Source organism: Malus sylvestris, chromosome 8 (assembly GCF_916048215.2).
Source record: "Malus sylvestris chromosome 8, drMalSylv7.2, whole genome shotgun sequence".
In the NCBI taxonomy this organism is placed as follows: domain Eukaryota; kingdom Viridiplantae; phylum Streptophyta; class Magnoliopsida; order Rosales; family Rosaceae; genus Malus; species Malus sylvestris.
Window position 1 is genome coordinate 24,575,188 of NC_062267.1, and position 20,814 is coordinate 24,596,001.

Here is a 20,814-nt window from a genome sequence, read left to right on the forward strand (position 1 = left end):
ATATCCACAAAAATAGAAAAAGGCACAATGGGAAATTTCCATAAATGGGAAAGAAATTTCGCTGCCTTTCCTTTCTTGAACAAACCAGCTGCGCCCAACTCTCTCTCTCCTCTCTCTCGCTCCTTCTCTTTCCAAAATTGCTGGCTTTCACTGCTCTGCAAATTTCCTGGTCGGACCAAAACTTCAGACCTGAAACCACCCCAACGAAGGTAAACAAAAAAACAGAGGAAAATCCAGTTATTAATTTCTGTATGGTTTTCCTTTCTTCTTCTTCTTCTATTTATGGTAAATACGAAATATTGGACAGTTGATTGTGGTTGGTGGGTTGATCTGGTTTTGTTTTACTTATTTAGATTTGAAACGCTAGGGTTTGTGGTCAATAATCCTTAAAATTATCAGAAACCCAGAAAATATAAGGTAGTTTTGGAGTTTGTGGACATTTATATATATGTGGAAATTCGAAGTGGTTGGTTTATTTTATTTTACTTGAATTATTGTTTCTGAAGGGGGTAGGAAGAATTGGAGAAAATGATGAGGGAGAAGATCAAGATCAGGAAGATCGACTGCTTGCCGGCAAGGCAGGTGAACTTCTCAAAGAGGAGAAGAGGGGATTTTGAAGAAAGCTAGAGAGCTGTCGATTCTATGTGAATCTGAAGCTGCTGTTATTATCTTTTCTCAAACTGGCAAGCTCTTTGATTTCTCAAGCTCCAGGTACCAACCCTGTACAACATCCCACCGCCTTATAAATTCTTCGAATTTTCCCAACTTCAACAAATATAATCATGTACATGACTTGATAACTTCTCTCTTTCTGAGAGAGAGAGAGAGAGAGATTCAGTCATTTGGATCAAAAAGCTATATATTCCCAAATGACCAGAGAGTGCTAAATAGCTAGATAGATAATCTATGCATGAACACAAAGACAGAGAGAGAGAGTGTGAGTTTTAACCAGATAAGGTGCTAAGAATGCTATCTAGAATATCTAGTTCAGGAAAGTGAGGTTTACTTTTGATTGAGACAACTTCTAGCTAGGTGTCCTAGTTTGAGAAATTAACATTTTATTACTTTTACATGCTTTCAATCTGTGAAGTGGTGCCGATTTTTTACGTGATGCTGATCTCTTTGCTTTTCATGCTACATGCAATCGTGTCCGCCATGCAGAAGTCTATATATATAAGAACCACTGGTCTAGTGAATTATGTAATCTTATTACTATTTTACAGTTTCATAGTTTATCTTGCCGCCTTGATCTTAGACCGTCATTCTCACTGGAATTCAGATAATCATCAATTCGAAATAAATAATCTAACAACATAAAATCAAAATGATAGATAAAATACTCTGGCTAGTAAAAGAGTGACTTACTCTCTACGTACCATATATATACACGCATGACAACTTCAACACACGATGTTAGGCTATGTTCCAAAAGTTGTCCTTCATTCTCCCCACCTAAACTAAAATACCTGTAAATGAATACGGTGAACTTGCTAAAGACTGAAAATATGAACATTCAATTATATATGCTTCGGATTTTTCTTACTAGGAAGAAAGTGATGTGATGAAAACTTGGGAATTCATCATAGAAGCTTTGAAGATCCTTTGAGAAGGAATATGTATGCCTGCGTCAAGTAGGGCAATCAGTGGTGCAGTCATGGCCATATATAACCTGTTTTTCCACAATCATGCATGAAATAATGAACTAACTTGAGTAGTTGCAAAGATTAAAACCTTCTTCCATAAATATTGTGCATGAGGAAGGGTGAGATTAATATCTTGACATGTAATTGTGGAATAAGAATTAAGATAAAGTTGTGCTTTTGTTTTAGTAAAGAAAAAGAAAAAGACACTCCCCATAGTAAGTGATGATGTCATTTTTATTAATAAAATAGGAAATATCACTTTTAAAGTGGTTCCTTTAACCTGAAATGTGTTATATAGGATTACTTTATCAATTTGACATCCAAAATCAGCACTCATGGAAGGATGCCCTTATTGTAGGATGGTGTTTTTAACTTGTCTATTGTGTCAGAAAAAATCTTGTTGAGGGGTAGGTTCTAAGAGTTTACTAGATAGTGTATAACCTTTTTGTCATCTAGATATTCCTATTTTTACTATTCGACATTTTTTTTCTATACCATTCCAAACCAAATATATCGATAGGGAATTGTGGCGTGGATTAGGGCTGATATACTCCCACATATAGAGGGGCTTTTTACACCACCAAAGTCTCCACACAGTGGGCAATTCGAGCTGACCTCATTGTCTTGGTTGACTATGATGAACGAGTGGAAGAGGGACATCATCTAGGTCGACTTGACTAAGATGTGGTCATCAGCACTTGATAACCATGGTGAGTTGACCTCATTCCCCTTGTTGATAGCCATAAGATATATAAAGAATTCAATATTTACTGGAAATAAGTACTATTTTACACACCGTCAATGAGAACTTTTCAACCTCCATATATTTGGTGATAGAACGAGAGGAGAGGATTCTAGTGCTGCAAGCATTCTAGCATCAAGCGTTTTCTATCATGTTCCTTCAAGTGGGCATGGAGAAGGACTTCTTCTCCTAGCTGGTAGAATTCCTATATCGGCTATTGCAAGCTTCCCATCAAGCCATATCAATTCCACTCATGAAATTCCATCATTCCTGTCAACTATTAACTACAAAACATTTCGCCATAAGTACAACATAAATTAGTGTCCGAGTATCTAAAAGAAATAATATTAATATGTCCGTTGTGTGTGATGTTTATGCAATTTGTAGATCACTCATAATAAATTCTTCTAGAGGATAAAACTTAGGTTTATTTACAACTACACTCTGGAACTCAATTTTGATCTCACTTTGCCACCTATAACTCAAAATCAACATTTTAATCCATGAAACTCAAAATTCCTTATACTTTGACTTGTGGACTATTTCTTCTCTCTGCAACTTAAAAGTCACCTCCCTGAAACATGTGGGATCCACCACCTAATAAGACTATGCACACATTCCAATGAATTTGATTATAAATCTTCATATGGTAACATTCAATAATCAAAAATATTAAAATCGTTATAGAGTAAAATGACGAAATTAATAGAAAGTATAATAAATCTTCATTATGCGTCAGCATCCAACATAACAAAATTAACAAAATTAAGGCAATCTGGAGCGAATTTGAGTTTTATAGAGTAAAATGACGACTTTTGAGTTAATGGGCAAAATTGGATCAAAATCGAGTTTAAAGAAATCAAACTTGAACGAATTTTAAGTTCCGAAGAGTAAAGTGGCGACTTTTGAGTTATAAAGGGCAAAAAAGTAAGGACATAAAGCTAAGGTCTGGTGTAATCATATAGTTATGGGGAAAGTTTTCAATTTGTTCTTCATGAATTCTAGCTACAATCTTTTCTCTTATCATACATATTCTTGATTGCTTCGATATATGCTACTCATATTCCTTTCGTCTCTAGTCTTTCAAACTCTCTTGGTACCCTATCATATGCCTTTTTCACATCTATAAAGACCATGTGCAATTCTCTTACATATCTCTGCATCATTCCATCGATCTCTATAAGAGATAGATTACTTTTGTAGTCGAGCGCTCTAGCATGAACTCAAATTAAATGTGTGACAATCATGTCTCTTCCCTCAATTTATACCTAATTTCTCCCTTCCAAAACTTCATTGTATGACTCGTTAACTTAATATGCTTATAGTTCATACAATTATGTATGTCGTTCTTATTCTTATTTTATTTTGCTAACTATGGTAGCAAAGCATTGACAAATTCAGGATTGGTAATCAAGCCACCCACAAAAAGTGGCCGTAGTGAATATAACAATTAAAGCATATTTGCATTGATGTCTGAGTTGATGTGAGAGGAACTGACTTGGACTTTTTAGGCCCATTTGCTTAGTTAACCTGATAGTCCCAACGTTGGTTTTGCCTTTTTGTTGCGTGTATCCTCAGTTGGTGATCTCATTATCTCATGTATAATATTCCGATTGGACATTTTGATCCGGGTAACCAGACCAAGCAATAAAACCTCCAGAAAGCTTTGCCTTAATGTTCTGGGCCTTTTGGCTGGTTGGTTTGCAACAGAACCAAATATCTCCAAAGTGAGATTGTTGTGGATGGTTAATCTTGATGAATTATCTCCAAATCTGTATTAATTTGTTGTAATTTTGTTTTCTTGTTGGTAAATTAGTTCTGTAGCGTTTAACTGTGCATGTTTTTTTCTTATTGTTTTGGGGTATTTTATTCTAGCAGTTATTCTGTTTGCATGCATGTTCAAAGTGGTTGATTTCAGTCACAGTTTTTATATTATTTTTGTAAAAGAAAAATTAAACCGGAAAATAACATATTAATAACAATCTCATACAAGGTTGCATACAACATGCAAGTACTAACTTATTGGGATTATTGCAAAAGTGTTTGCAAGCACTAACCAATTCTCTGTCTCTTTTTTGTTGTTGTATATTATTATTATAGATGTGTCATAATTTATAAATAATAATGAAACATGCTAATTATATTTTATCCTTTTATGTTGTGAAGTACCAAGGATGTGATTGCAAGGTACAAATCACATACTTCTGGGGAAAAATCAGATCAACCCACGTTTGATCAACTACAGGTAATTCAGTTGAATATTGGTTTTCCTTTTTCCCATCCTAATTGCTCTTTAATTTTCCAATTTTAGTGGTATAACAATTAACTGTGTCATGTGAATGTATCACATTCTGTGATCTATACACTTGGAGCTATGGAATGTAATTTTACAGCATTTTATTTCTTTAACATAAATAAAAAGGTAAATTACATTTTGCATCCTCAGGTTTGGATCTCATAACAAACTCGTAACTCATTTTTGAACATTGTTATTTCATACATCAACTTACTATTTCGTTGAAAAATCATACATCCGTTTGTGGGTCTGTTAATTTAATGTTAAATGATGATGTGTCAACTGTGAGTCTCACATTTTTAATAATGTGATGTCAAATTTATGCCATATGGACAAACAACTAATTGAAAATATATAAATTATAAAATTAAATTAAATTTAAAAAATATTTTGAAGAATGAACCCACGGAGCCCAAAATCAGACGACCCTCCGCTCAGCCTAGAATCATAGTTGTATCCAATTTTAATTGTTTGTTTGTCCATGTGGCACAAATTTGAATCAAAATGTGGGGCCCATAGTTGTCACATTATCATGGTTGGCCTCTTGGGCTAAATATGTGCTAGTACCTGGGGTTAAGTAATGACTCCCAAGTCATAGTTTTGACTTCCATTGACGTTCTAAGTTGGTTTTTTTTTTTTCTTGGATAAATTCTAACTTGTGTTATTAGTTAGTATTAATTTGAATCATTGAGTTTTGCTCATGGAAAAAAGTTTCATGTTTGGTTTCTTGTTACGTAGGAATCAAATGACCTGGAGATTGCTACAATTGAATATCCATGCTCAAGCATGTTTAAGTAGTCCATCTTTTGCCCCTTTTTTCCCTTCCCTTCACTGAGACATTTGGAATCTATAAACGAAACATCTTTTGCCATAAAAATAGGCGATATCCAATTTTGTGCTATGTGCTGTTCTAAGATTTTCTTCTTTCTTGTTTCTTTTTGGGCTTGATGTTTATAAGCTTTTCATGTGAGTCTGACAGATTAGAGTATCTAAATGATGGTTTGGTATAAATATATTTCCCGTTAAATAGTTGGAGAAAGAAAACAAGATCATGTTGACTAAGGAACTTGAGGATAAGACCCGCAAGCCGAGGTAAATATATTTTATCAGTTTGCTTGTAAGATATATGGTGGTTAATTAAGCTGGGATGATCGTTTGACGAGAGTCAGCTGAAATTGGTTTGGCATGCAAAAGGCAGATGAAAGGTGAGGACCGTCAAGACTTGGGTCTGGATGAACTGCAGAAGTTAGAAAAATAGGTGGAAGCAAGCCTTGGCTGTGTGATTGTAACTAAGGTACGTTCTAGCTAGCTAATTTATACTGTTACAAGTGAATACATCTGATCATGGCTTCTAAAATCTAGGTATCCCTTGGATAGAGGAAAACATTTTTGAGTCGTAGTACGTATTATTGTGCAATGATCCGGATGATCTATTGCTTAATTAGTCTTTGTTCAAATATCATTCTTGCAAAATAAAACAAATGTCTTGATAACGTTCAAATAGAGAATCTGTTATTAGCTCTCCATAAAAGTAATATTGCACTTCTTCCTCTAATTTCATATTTTTCACTATCATGAGTGAACTATGGCTGGGTTTAATAAAATAAATAGATCAACACGTTACACCTTTGGTTAATTTGAATGTAAACTTTACCTTCTTTTTTTTTGGGGGCGGTTGTAAAGAATGTAAACTTAACCCAAGTATATATACTTTAATTAGGTTATTTTACGAAAGACATAATGCTACTCTTATCACGTTTTCTATACCATATTTGTACCACATCTGAGGCCATTCCTTTGTCAGAAATGTTGTACAAACGTGGTATGAAAAATATGGTAAGAATAACATTTTGTTATGGATTATATATCTATACAGCAACATCTAATTTCAAATTTTCCATCTTTTAGGGAAAAAAAAAATTACGAGTGAGAAAAAGGTTTGTAGTTAAATAAATGATTGTTGTCTCTGTGTCTATATATAAAATAGAGTTTCCAGAAAGAAAATAATTATCACTAATGAACTTTTCCTTTGTTGTCCTCTGCATTCACTGATTATACATGCAGGGAGCTGAGCTGCTAGAAGCTAACAAGGGATATTTTGCTGTCCTCGCGGAGCTTTTGCTTACGTATCGTGGGTGGTTCTCTCAAGCTGATTCATTTCAGCATGATCAGGTCGAATTTTACACATTACCAGTTTAAAGCACTTAAATTTTCTTTTCTTTTAAGGGAAAAAAAAAAGGCCATTAGGAAAGGTCTTCATAAAAGCTTGGGTTGAACGTAGTCCATCTCCTTCATGGTGAGCTCGAGCTCGTGTTCAAAGATAAAATTGGGATTGCCACGCCTTCTTTGACGTTGAGTTTTGATATAGGTTTTCCTGTTTTTTATTTTAGCCCGTGATTACTTATAAACAGAGAATTAATATTTGAAGAAACCAACTAGTTTGTACCAAATTAAAGAAAAACCGACTGTTGTGAATTTTTTGTTTTGTACGTCCATAGATTAGCTCGAGTGCTCATCTGGGTTTTGTTCTGAATTTTTTCATGTACCTAATGTTTTTTTGGGCCGTTTGGTTTGTTTCCTCACCCAAAAGAAAAATCTGGAGAAAACCAAAGGTAAATAGTGGAGGATAGCACAGATGTGTTATCCTCTTTTTTTTTTTTTCTTTACTTTTCTACAAATATTATCTGAATCGTCTAACCTAGCTACTGGATTAGTATCTAACATTGATCATACGATAAATTCTCCATTACTTGCACTACCTATGCATATTTATTTTATTCAATGTGAATCACTTGCATGATTTCATGTTTAAGTTGTCAACTAATAGATTGTTACAGTGACGATCACCGGTTGAATAGGCCGTTATTCAACCGAAGTATGGGATTCCACTGTCTCAATACTACAGCAAACGGCATATAAAATCACTTGCATGATTTCGTACGAGATCGCAAATTCATGATGTTGGTATAACTGTACGCCCAGGATGCTACAACATTTTCAGTGAAATTGCTAATTAATTTGTGTTCTCTATTTTCAGGCTTCCTTAGTTTTCCTAGTTAAGAAGTTGACCAAGATGGAGAGCACACTTCCTTAAAATTAGTAAATGAAGTCGAGTTATTGGAAGACATCCGGGGGAGTGCCATTTTGTGTTATATTTGTGTTCCATGCGGCATGGCAATAGATTAATTCTTTAGACCGTATTTGTAAATTTTGTGATGTGTCATTAATAGAAAATAAACATGCTAATCAATAATTAAATAATAATTCAATTATCGACGATAAAATTATATGATTCGGACAAAGTCATATGATTTATAAAATACAATTTGTAAAATATGACTTAAATGGAAGATGCTTCTAAACATTACTATTTCAATAATTCAGATAAAGTTGACATTAAATTCAAAGATTGGAATTGACACGTGTCCGTTATAAGTTATAATTGTACATTCGCTCGGTTTTCCAATTAGATATCCCTGCTTTTCCTATTCATACACTTACTGCCATGCATTCTCTCTTACCATATTTCATTTCGCATTTTCTGTCCTTTATGTCGGCGATGCGCCCTTCTCCTGCCGCCGTCTGTCTGACAAACCCTAAATCAAATCTGTTGGGTACAGGAGAAGGAGCCTTCCGGGAGTTAGGCGGGACCTATACTGGTGGATTGGCAACAGGTATTCTTTGATCTGTTAGCGGTGCCGCGGCTCAGCGAACTTACATATTCTGCAGATACATGAAAATAATTTTGGTTTTTTTACAGATCTCAACAAACCACCGCCTCAGAAGAAAATGAAGATTCAGTCGCCTGACGAGATTGCAGAGAAGAGGAGAGGGAGATACAGAACCACCGACCATAATTTATTTAAATTAGTAAAATCATATGACGATATTGCTCTGCAGAGAAAACGAGAGGGCCGGGATGGCCATGGTGGAAGAGGGTTTGGAGAATGCGGCTACTGAAAACTCGGGGGGTGGGATTTGGGGAGTTTTGTTTCACAAGTGGGAATGAGTATTGTCAGCAAGTGTCGCAGTGATCGCTGCTAGCAGCTACCGCTGCTCTTTGGGATAAAGAAGTGAGAGAGACGAAGTGGGCGAGGAAAATCAAACGGTGTGGTACGTAAAAAGAATTAAACTGAGAATCCCCAGCCGTACTGTCGTTCAGTCCACATATTATAGACGGTCGTGATCGCATTCATCACTCATCACACCAACTGATTAGCGTTCCACGTTTCTAACCTTGTTTTCCCAAAAAATATCTAAAAAAAGAAAAAGGCACAAACAGTGGATACCAAAGTAAGATATTTCCTATTTTTCCATAAATAGGAAAATTAATTTAGCAACCTTTCCTTTCTTGAACTGCCGGCGGCACCCCAACTCTCTCTCTTCTCTATCTTCTTCTCTTTCCAGAATTGCTGGCTTTTCTTTCACTGTTCTGCAAATTTCCCAAAACTTCAGACCTGAACCCCCCAACGAAGGTAAACAAATAATAACGGAAAACCCAGGGTAATTAATTTATGTATGGTCTTCTTCTTTTTCTTCTTCTTCTTCTTCTTCTTCTTATGGTAAATACTGTAGGCTTGTTGGACAGTTGATTGTGGTCAGTTTTTTCTGTGTTTTGTTTTTCTTATATAGATCTGAGATGCTAGGGTTTGAGGTCAATAATATCTTATTAGATCTGAGATGCTAGGGTTTGAGGTCAATAATCTTTAAAATTATGAAGAAAAAAAACGCAGAAAATATATGCTAGTTTTTTAGTTTGTCAACGATTATATATATGTGAAAAGTGGTTGGTTTATTTTATTTATTTGATTTAGTTGTTTTTGCAGGGGTAGGAAGAAATGGTGAAAAGGATGAATGAGAAGATTAAGATCAGGAGGATCGACTACTTGCCGGCAAGGCAGGTGACCTTCTCAAAGAGGAGAAGAGGGATTTTCAAGAAAGCTGAAGAGCTGTCGATTCTGTGTGAATCTGAAGTTGCTGTTATCATCTTTTCTCAAACTGGCAAGCTCTTTGATTACTCAAGCACCAGGTACCAATACTGTACAACATCCCACCGCCTTCTAATTTCTTTCGAATTTTCCTTACCTGAACAAATTAATATAACCAAGTACATGACCTGACTTCTCTTTCAGAGAGAGAGAGAGAGAGAGAGATTCAGCATTAGAATAAAAAAAAATTATATGTATATATAAGGAGGAAAGTGCTAACTAGCTAGATAGATCATCCACGCATGTACACAAGCACACATAATTTATGGTGTCAGCTAGATAAGGCACAGAAGAAAGGCTAGAGAATCTAAAAACTTTCACCCAGAGAGAGAGAGAGTTAACCAGCTAGTACGAGGATAACTATATAATTTCCAGTTCAGGTGTACTTTTGATTGAGACAACTTCTAGCTAGGTGTCCAAGTTTGAGAACATTTTTCGTAGTTTTACGTGCTTTCAATGTGTGGAATTGTGGTGATTCTTTTTAAGTTACTTGCTGATCTCTTTGCTGTTCATGCTAAATGCAATCGTGTCCGCCATGCAGAAATCTATATATATATAAGCCACTTGTCTAGTAATATGTAATCTTATTACTATTTGACAGTTTCATAGTTTATCTTGCCGCTTTAATCTGATTTCCCCTACCTATCACAAATCGGTTGTAGATAATAATATATAAAATATTAGTTGGGGCTTATGAAATGAAGAGTATATGTGTATCCTTTTAAATGGGGTACACCGTGTCCCTTTCTAGATACACGATATATTATTTCTTAGACCATCATTCTTACTAGAATTCAAATAATCAGTTATAAATAAATAATTTGACAACATAAAATAATTAAAAAATACTCTAGCTAGTAAAAGAGTGTAGCACTATCTACTTACAATATATATATACATACCAATATGTATATGTATATCCATGTCAACTTCAACACATGATGTTGGGTTATGTTCCAAAAGTTGTCCTTCATCCTCCCCACCTAAACTACAATGACGGTTAATTTCTAAGGACTTAAAATACGAACATTCAATTATATATATATATATATATATATATATATGCTTTGGATTTTTCTTACTAGGAATAAAGTGATATGATGAAAACTTGGGGATTCTTCATAGAAGCCTTGAAGACGACCCTTGAGAAGGAAATATGTATGCATGCGTCAAGTAGGGCAATGAGCGGTGCAGCTATTGGCCGTATATAACCTGTTTTTTCATATGCATGCATGAAACAATAAACGAACTTGAGTAGTTGCAAAGATTAAGACCTAGCTACTTCCATAAATAATGTGCATGAGGGGAAGGGTGAGATTAATATGTAGAAATGTAATTGTGGAATAAGAATTTAGATAAAGTTGTGCTTATGTTTTAGTTAAAAAAATATTATCTCCACATAGTAAGTGATGACAATATTAATAAAACTGAAATACCATTTCTAAAGTGGTTTATTTAACCTAGAATGTATACTATAGGATTTAGTATATCAATCTGTCATTCCAAATCAGCGTGCATAGAAAAGATGCCTTTATTGTATGGTGGTGTCTTTTACATCGTTTATTTTGTTAATGAAAATCTAAAACTAGTTTATAAGATGTTAAACACATCTATTTGGTAGAGAGTGAATGAGCTTTTTGTTATCTAGATCTTCCCATTTTACTATTAGACTCTTTATCTATTCCTTATCCAAATCGGATGCACCAATAAGGAATCGTCGCGTGAATTTAGAGTTTAGGGACATCATCCATGTCAACTTGACTAAGCTGTTGTCATCACCACCTGATAACCAAGGAAAGCTGACCTCATTCCTTTTGTTGATAGCCAGGCCATATACCTGAGCCGAGTTGCTCTTGTTTAATTGTTGATTAGTACCATGTTGGCTTGGGCATTATATGTAGGGCACGTGTCGACCATAAAGCCCTTTCACCCCATCCCATTCTGAGATGCCAGATGTCGATCAGATATGATTAGATATTGGTGCCTCGAGGCTGGAAAGGCTATTTTTGACCAGTTGTGTTTTTATATACTCTCCATCACCTGGATTGAGCCACATGTCAACCAGCTGTGGGGTCTCTCATGGATATATAAAGCAGCCACCTCCAAGCAAAAGATTAGGCTTACTTCCTCTGGAATCACTCTCGATTTCTCCCACCTCTCCCATTCTTCTTGTGAAAGTCTCCTAAATCTTAAAAGATTTCCAAGTGATGCACATGTTAAATAATTATTAAATACAACACGAAGTGGATGCAGCCCATCTAAGCCGAACCACTCAAATCTCATTGCCTTGTGCATGATCTGTTATTACCGTGCTAGAGCTCACCTCACCTCGGTCTACTACCATTATTCCTTTGATTTTGATCCAAAAATATGTGTTTACTTCCCAATAATACACCTCTATAAACATTATCTAAAGCAACAAAGGAACAAATTGAAAATGCTTTTGTAAATTAAGAAAGAACAAAAAGCTACTTTTGGAGCATGGAAGTCCAATCCATTACTTATAGCTTCCCTTTGATGGGTAAGAGAAAGAGATACTTTATTTTGTTTTTTTAAATAATTTATGACTTTCATTCATAAGATATAAGAAAATTCCGATACTCACTAAAAAATTTATAGCTTTCCCTTGATCGGTAAGAGAAAGAGATATCTTCTAGTGTTTTTTTAAAATAATTTATATCTTTCATACATAAGATATAAGAAGATTCTGATACCCACTGAAAACAAGTAGTTTCCAATGCCTCTTCTTACTCACTATAAAGAAATAATTTTTCAACCTCTATATATTTGTTTTTTTTTTTTTTTTTTTTTGGCCAACATCTTGGATTTTGCATTGGCATGTAATCTCTTTTTAGCCAATACTTTCTTTAAAAGGATAGAAGAGCATGTGATCTAGCTTTCCCTTGATGGGTAAGAGGAAGAGATATATTCTAGTGTCCTTTTAAATAATTTATATCTTTCATTCGTAAGATATAAGAAGATTTTGATCCCAACGCCTCTTCTTACTCGCTGTAAAGAAGATAATTTTTGAACCTATATATACTGGCCAACATCTTAGATTTTGCATTGGCATGTGATCTCTTTTTAGTCGATACTTTCTTTAAAAAGATAGAAGAGCATGTGGTCACCAACAAGAGCAGGTCATCAAAAACACAATAGTTGACCTCATTTAGTGGATAAGATTTTATTGTTGTTATTGTTCTAGTGCCTCCTTTTGCTCACTAGAAATAAGACAGTGGTTCAACCTCTATATATTGGGCGTATATTAAGAAAACAAGAGGAGAGGATATTGGTACTGCAAGCATTCTAGCATAAAGCATTTTCTATTACTTCCATCAACTGTTGGTATGGAGGACTTCCTTCTCCTAGCTGCAAGAAATCTGTCTTGGCTGCTGCAAGCTTCCCAATAAGCCATCCACAAGTATGACTACAATTTTTTCTTCCATAACCTCAAGTACAATTTTTTCTTCCATAACCTCAAGTTTTTAAGCTCTTTTTACTCTCTTACTTTTGAAACCCAAGCTCCATGGACAAAATTCGTCGACCACCGTAAACACTTTAGCCTTGATGCTAAATCCAAGTTTAGCCAACACCAACCACCAACTTATTTACTAAACTTGGGGCTTTGGGGATCCTACATCTCAAGCTATCATGGAAAGTTTAGAATATTTTTTTCATAGTTAAAAATCTTTCTCAAAGCCATCGGATACACTTCACCAGCACCGAAAGCATTTTAACCTAACATTTTTTTTTTGGGTCCAAAATTTTAACATAACATCAAACCAAGCATTTTTTAGTTGCTATAAGAATATCAAAGCATTCTTTATAGCTAGCTTCTCGTTCAAGATGCTTTGGACATTGTTCTCACAAACTCAAAATTGGGGGACACAAATTAGGTTTCATTCACCTCTTTACAAGCCCAACTTCTCTCCAAATATATCAAACAAATAATATACAATGCATGTGTGTGTGATATGTTTATGCAATTTATAGACTACTCATAATAACGTCGTCTAAAGCTGGATAAAACATACTATTAAAGTTCCTCACCTATCTAAATATAAAATATTAAAAAATTTATCATACTAAAATTTTCAACATGTTACTTGCCTGCATCCCCTTGAGCGGATGTGAAAAGAGGATTTCTCATTTGAGAATCTCATGCAGCAACAGTTGAACACGACACATCAATGAAGTATATACAAGGTTAGGTGCCTCCATTTTTGCGGTAAACATGAGAATGGATTGCCAATATTGCCCTAAATTATGGTCAAGTAAGTGCATGTTAAGTTTTGTATAGCTTATGGATAGTCCTTTAGTACTAGTTTTGAGTGATTGATGAAATGTTGTCTTAACAAATGTAGGGTTATGGAATTTAAGGATATTTGTCCAAGATCAAGTGGCTTCATGTAATAGAGTTGGCCCGCCTTCTAACATCTTGTATTCGATTGATTACGAAGCTAAAGTCCTTACGTACTATAGTACAGAATATATAAGCACCCCCACCCACCAACACCCACTTTCGGAGGAGGCTTCCAGTGTTCCGGAGAGTGGTCTTCTTAAGGGAACTATCATAGGAACCAAATGTGAAAGAGGGTTGACTTGGAAGGTGTACCTCAACATTCTTGCATCAGCAGATAGTGAAGACTTGACAATTGTGGAATCAGTGCTACAATAATAAGCCTCCTAATTAAGTCCTAAGATACATAAGACCAATAAAAGAGTACTATGTGCTTAGATTTTTTTTTTTTTTTTCGAATACTATGTGCTTAGATTAATCTTCCAATTAATAAGGAAACACAATTCATTTACTTATAATATTAAGGTCGTATAAATGAGTCTTAATAGTCCAGGAAACAACTCATAGGATCATTCACCTTTTGAAAATATACAAGGAAAACAATTATTATATTAACTCTCGTTTCCCCAAGATATCCCTCCAAATTAAGTGCATTATGTTTAGGTCTTTTCCAATAAAGTTGGATGGCTCTAACTAGATGGACTTAGTAAATTATCAAATCAGTCATTACTTGTAAGTAGAGTTATTAAGTTGGTTAGATGTATGTGATTCTCTCTTTTTATCCCTTTTTTTTTTGTTGTGCGGCAGTGGACGAGATTAAAAGCACAAGGTAGAAACTGGAAAACTTTGCCAAGGAAAAAAAATGGTCAAAAGTTAGCAAGAATTGCTTGTTTTTATTTCTATTTGTTTTATTGTATCAAAAACCTTTTGAAAATATTGTTGATCATTGACAAATTCAGGATCAAAGAGACCAATCAAGCCAACAAAAAAATGATCATACTTAGGCATGTCATCATATACTCACCTTTTAATTTGATTCAATCAAAAGATATTACATGTTTCTTGTTTTTAAAACTCAAGAAAAATTAAACATGTCTATTAATTTTTTTTAAATAATATAACATGTACAATATTATTGGGTCAAAATCAAAAGTGAGTACATTTGCAAGAATAATACTTAAGTGCTTACTATCAATCAAAAAATGCCAAGTGTTCTTTGTTTTATTGAAGCCATGCCTATTATTGTTTAAAATATTAAATAATGTGTTAAAATATCATTAGATTAAAATAAAAAAGTATGTATGTAGACTACTCATTAGTGGGAGTAGGATTCTCTCCCTCCTCTATTCTCATCATTTTCCCTCTCCTCCTTTCACACATCGTCTTTTGTCTTATTGCCTCTATAAAAAAAATTAATATAAGATGTTAATGTGTCTTAACCGTGATCGTTCAAATAAGAGGAGAATGAAAGGAAGAGAGATTAAGAGGAGAGAGAATCCCCCTCCTTATAAGTGAGTGCCTAAGCATTATCCTATTTGCAATGGTGCTCGAGTGAGAGGAGCTGACTTAGACTTGTAGTCCCACTTTTAGTTACCTGATAGCAATGGTGCTCGAGTGAGAGGAGCTGACTTAGACTTGTAGTCCCACTTTTAGTTACCTGATAGTCCCAACGTAGGTTTTGCCTTTTTGTTGTTCTGTATCCTTAGTAGCTGATCTCATTATCTCATATATAATATTCCGACTTGACCTTTTGATATGGCTAACCAGACCAAGCAATAAGGCCTCCAAAAAGCTTTGCCCTAATGTTTTGGGCCTTTTGGCTGGTTGGATTGCAACAGGTTAGAACCAAATATCTCCAAAGAGATGGTTGTTGACATGTTGTGGCTGGTTAATCTTGATGAATTATCTCCAAATCGTATTGATTTGTCCTAATTTTGTTTTCTTCTTGGTAAATTAGACCTCCTGCATGTCATGTGCATGTTTTTGGGGTATTTTATTCTAGCAGTTTTTTTGTTTGCATGCATGTTCAAAGTTGGTTGATTTCAGTCTCGGTTTTTAAATTATTTTTGTAAAAAAAAATTAAACCAGAAAAGAGCACAAAGCCGCATACAACATGCAAGTACTAATTTATTGGGATTATTGCAAAAGTGTTTGCAAGTGCAACATGCAAGCTGGTTTTATGTTGGATATAATTTTATTTTTATGTGAATAATTTATAAGTAATAATGAAACATACTAATTATAGTTTATCCCTTTATGATGTCAAGTACCAAGGATGTGATTGCAAGGTACAAATCACATACTGGTGGGGAAAAATCGGATCAAATCACGCTTCACCAACTGCAGGTTATTCAGTTCAATATTAGTTTTTTTTTTTCATCTTTGCTCTAGAATTTACATTTTTAATGGTACAACAATTAATTGTGCCAAGTGAGTGTAATATTTTCTTTGATCTGCACTTGGAGCATCGGAATATATTTTTACAGCATTACAAGTTAGACTTCTATATATGCATGCAGCAGGGTTGGCCTGTTAGACTAAATATGTGCAAGTACTTGGGGTTGAGTAATGACTCCAAGTTATAGTTTTAACTTCCATTGAACATTCTAAGTTTTCATGTGACAGATTACATTTTTTTTCTTTCTTGTTTCTTTTTGAGCCTGATGTTTATAAGTTTTTCACGTGACAGAGTAGATTATCTAAATGATGATATAAATATCTTTCCCATTTAATTAGTCGGAGAAAGAAAACACGATCAGGCTGAGTAAGGAACTTGAGGATAAGACCCGCAAGCTGAGGTAATTATAATTTATCGATTTGTTTGTAAGATATATGGTGGTTAATTAGGCTGGTATGATCGTTTGACAAGTCTGCTGAAACTGGTTTGGCATGCAAAAGGCATATGAAGGGTGAGGACCTTCAAGACTTGGATCTGGATCAACTGAACAAGTTAGAAAAATTGGTGGAAGTAAGCATTGGCCGTGTAATAAAAACTAAGGTATTGCTTAACACTGAGGCTTAATACATATTATTGTGCAATGATCCGGAAGATTTATTACTTAATTAGTCATTGTTTAAATATTGTTCTTGGAAAGAATAAGACAAATATCTTAATTTTGTTCAAATAAGAAATTTGTTATTAACACTCCATAAAATAATATTGCACTTCCTCCTCTTAACTTTTTGCCCTATGCTTGAGTGAGCTATGACCGAGCTTAATCAAATAAATAGATCAGCACATTGTGCCTCATATACACCTTTTTAATCAAAAGAGTAATGCTAGGTAGACTGAATTTTATACTTAAATTTGCAAATTAAATGATGTGTCGTCAATAAGAAATAAGCACGTTAATCAATACTTAAGTAAGTGATTTAGTTTACAATATTTAGTCTTCCTAACATTACCCTAATAAAAAAGTCAACAAGTTTCTAATCTGACTATTCTTTTGCAGGCGTATCTTTCAAATTTAGACTTTGGTCAAATTGAATGTAGACTTGACCATTTCTTTTCCGTACTTTACTTAGGTTATTTTACTAAAGAAATATTTTGGATTATATATGTTTATATAGCAACATCTAATTCCAAATTTCCCATTTATTTCAGGAAAAAAAGATAATGAGTGAGATTATGGCACTTACGAACAAGGTTTGTAATTAAATAGATGATTGTTGTCTGTGTCTATTTATGGAATAGCTACAAATATATACAAATAGTCCAGAATTTCCCGAAAAGAATAATAGTAAACATTAATGAATTATTAATGAATTTTTGCTTTGTTGTCCTCTTCTATGCCCTGATTATACATGCAGGGAGCTGAGCTTATAGAAGCTAACAACCAACTAAAGCAGAGGGTAAGAAACTACCACCATTTATATTTTTTCTTCTATTTTATTTTTATTTAATGAAAGTAATAAATCTTAATTAAAAATTAAATTTGGGCGATCTTTTTCTTTGTTGTTTTTGCTTGGCAGTTGGTGATGTTATCCGCTGGAGGAGATATCGAACCGGCGGCGATCATGGAGTTGGAAAACCTGAATAATGTTGGAGAAGAAGGCATGACATCTGAATCAGCCACAAATGTCACCGCCTGCTCCAGCAGTGCTCTTTCTCTCGAAGATGACTGCTCCGACATCTTGTCTCTCAAACTGGGGTGAGCCGCTTGCTAATATATATGCTATTTGCTGGTGGCTTTTGCTTTTGACTTTTGGATTGTGCTTATTTGATGATACGACGAAGAATAAAGGTAGTAAAATACTAGGGAGCTGTGTAGATAAGGGATATTTTGCTGTCGACGCGGAGGGTTTGCTTGCTTATTCTCTCAAGCTTATTCATCTCAGCATGATCTGGTCGAATTTTACACATTACCAATTTTAAAATTTTTAATTTTCATTTCTTTTAAGTAAAAAAAGCCATTTAGGGAAGGTTTTAATGAAAGCTTGGGTTGAACATAGTCCATCTCCTTCGTGGCACGATCTTGTTTTCAAAGATAGCAGTGGGGTTGCCACGCCTTCGTTGCCGTTGAGTTTTGATGTAGGTTTTTTGTTTTGTTTTTAGCCTGTGATTAGCTCAAGTGCTCATCTGGGCTATGCTATTTTTTCCTTTCTCCTGTACCTCATGTTTCTTTGGGCCGTTTGGCTCCTTTCCTCAGCGTATCACAAATTCATGATGTTCGTTAAGTATAATTGTACCGCTATGATGCTTTTATTCTTCAACATCTTCAATGAAGTTGCTAATCGGTTTTTGTATTCGGTATTTTCAGGCTTCCTTAGTTTCTCTGGTTAAGAGGTGGAGACAGGTGGAGAGTTGCACTTCCTTATAATTTCTAAATAAAGTCGAGTTATTGTAACATACGAGTGATCTATGTGTCTTCACTCGAAAACAAATTGGAAGACATCTCTGGGGAAGTACTGTGACTGTGTGTTATATGTAAAACTGTATTTGTATTCCATGCAAAGCATGACATTGATCTAGAATATAACTTGTATTGTATACAAAGCTTTATGCAAATGCAGGCCTATGAATTTGGACTCTAATTCAGTTTTGTCTTGTTTTGTGGATTTGTTGGGGATGGCTAAAAGTTATTATGTTTTGTAATTATGCTTAAATATTCATTTCTGCCTTAAAGGTTGGGGACTTAGACCGAAAATCGAACCCCAAAAATTAAAAATTAAATAAAGGGGTTTTTAAATATGAATCCAGTTTTATAAGGCTGATTTGAAAGGAGTCCACTAGTGTCAAATCATCCTAGTTGGGGTCTACTAAGAGATTATATCTCCATGTTAATTATTTATGTCCATAAGTTTTACATGAATTTCAGTACTTATCACTGTATAGTATTTGAAATGAATTTACCAAATTCCAACGATTTTTAGGGCGTTAAGTTTTTACACGTTTCTCCAAACCCTTATCTCGTCGATTCCAATGATTTTGAAAAGAACCAAAATCTTCCTAATTCATGCGTTGTATTATGAGATATATATGATTCCTACAACAATCAATGCATGCATGAGTTTGGGTTTTAAATACGTGTGAATTAGAGTTTGTGGGTTTCTGTAGAACAGGTAGCTTATGTTCAATGTTCAATGTTCATTTTTTGTTGATTCTTAGTTGTTGTTGATTCTTAGTTGTTGTTGTTGTTTATATTTAGGGGTGGAATGAAATTAAACTACCTATGTGAACTGAATTTTCCATCTATTTATGTACTTGAATGGGTGAAAGGTTGGTGTTTTTCTTTGATTGTAACTGATTCGTTGTTGTCTACCTACATGTGTGGAATGAAAACAGCAAATAAAAATGAAAAATTCAAGTACCTAGAAAATTAATAAAAAGGGATAGTTAATTTAATACTGATATTAGGTAACTTATATTGTAGGCTTTGTTAATTTTATTTTTTCAATGTGTGTTTGAAATTTTTGTGGAATTTTTAAAGTTTATAACAACTAATGTAATTTATATTGTTCATGTATTTGTATTGTGTAGAGTTGGCCAATTTGAATTCAAGTATCGCCTCTCTTACTCTTAATCCACAACCACAACAAGTTTCAAGGCAATCTCAAACTTCTAGTTCAGAAGGTCTATTGGCTTCTCATCCATCAATTTCACTTTCACAAGGTCCAAGGTCTTCTCAAGTACCGCCTTCTCAAGCTTGTTCACAAGCTCAAAGACATCCTCAACCTTCGAAAAGTAAATTTCCAAAAGGAGAGGGAAAGAGAGGGTTGAACAATGTAAAGTAGTGACTTAAAAATTGAAGCACCAAAACCTTTTTGTTGAACAGTATGAAACAATTTATTTTTTTGGGTTATACTACTAATGCCACAAGGCATTTTGATGTTGAAATTTGTTTAAACTTTAGTTTTAGAACTTAACCTTTTCAATTGAGTTTTTCCTAAAGTAATGCCATAAGGCCCTTTGATGTTGAACTTTATTTGAAGTTGAATTTTAGCTTTGTGATCATGAATTTCTTTTCAAATTTGGAAATGGTATAAAATTGAAACCAAAACCATTTGAAATTGAACTGAACTGCAACTAAATGGTTTGGTTCTATTTATGTTCAAGCTTCAAAATCGCATCAAACCACACATCAAAAGAATTCGATTTTGGTTTTGATTTCAACCTAGAATCTCACCAAACCAAACTGTGTCAACCTCTAAAACAAATTTGAGTCTTATTTTGCACCCAAAAAGTTGATATTCAACCTCCCCTGAGACTTACATATGTGTTTCATTTTGCCTTGTTTTTCTCAACATCATCCAAGATCAACCAATAGCATATGTGATAAGGTTATTATGGTTATCTTGACCATGTTGTCTATGTGTGGTCCTTTTTCGCGACACATAATTATTGA

The 20,814-nt window shown here is 34.4% G+C and overlaps 1 protein-coding gene and 1 pseudogene across 5 annotated transcripts; both read left to right on the top strand.

The window, feature by feature from the left end:
* Window positions 1-507: 507 nt before the first annotated feature.
* LOC126631822 (MADS-box protein AGL24-like) lies at window positions 508-7,965 on the top strand (annotated as a pseudogene).
* A 241-nt stretch (window positions 7,966-8,206) lies between these two features.
* On the top strand, window positions 8,207-19,003 carry LOC126631821 (MADS-box protein AGL24-like). Of its 5 annotated transcripts, XM_050301977.1 has the most exons (10): window positions 8,207-8,355; window positions 8,442-8,794; window positions 9,508-9,710; window positions 16,237-16,315; window positions 16,706-16,767; window positions 16,868-16,967; window positions 17,574-17,615; window positions 17,780-17,821; window positions 17,942-18,120; window positions 18,730-19,003. In XM_050301977.1, exons 3-10 carry the CDS (start codon window positions 9,520-9,522, stop codon window positions 18,737-18,739), a joined length of 705 nt encoding a protein of 234 aa, XP_050157934.1. In that variant the 5' UTR covers window positions 8,207-8,355; window positions 8,442-8,794; window positions 9,508-9,519; the 3' UTR covers window positions 18,740-19,003. The 5 variants fall into 5 exon arrangements, with proteins under 5 accessions (XP_050157934.1, XP_050157938.1, XP_050157937.1 ...); XM_050301981.1 differs by lacking the exons at window positions 8,207-8,355; window positions 8,442-8,794 and adding an exon at window positions 8,891-9,184; XM_050301980.1 differs by lacking the exons at window positions 8,207-8,355; window positions 8,442-8,794 and adding an exon at window positions 8,892-9,197.
* Window positions 19,004-20,814: the final 1,811 nt, after the last annotated feature.

Coding starts and splice junctions, on each gene's coding strand:
- LOC126631821 (XM_050301977.1), top strand. CDS start 9,520: ATGGTGAAAAGGATGAATGAGAAGATTAAGATCAGGAGGATCGACTAC. Junction 9,711..16,236: donor TTTGATTACTCAAGCACCAG/GTACCAATACTG, acceptor TATGATGTCAAG/TACCAAGGATGTGATTGCAA. Junction 16,316..16,705: donor TCACGCTTCACCAACTGCAG/GTTATTCAGTTC, acceptor CCATTTAATTAG/TCGGAGAAAGAAAACACGAT.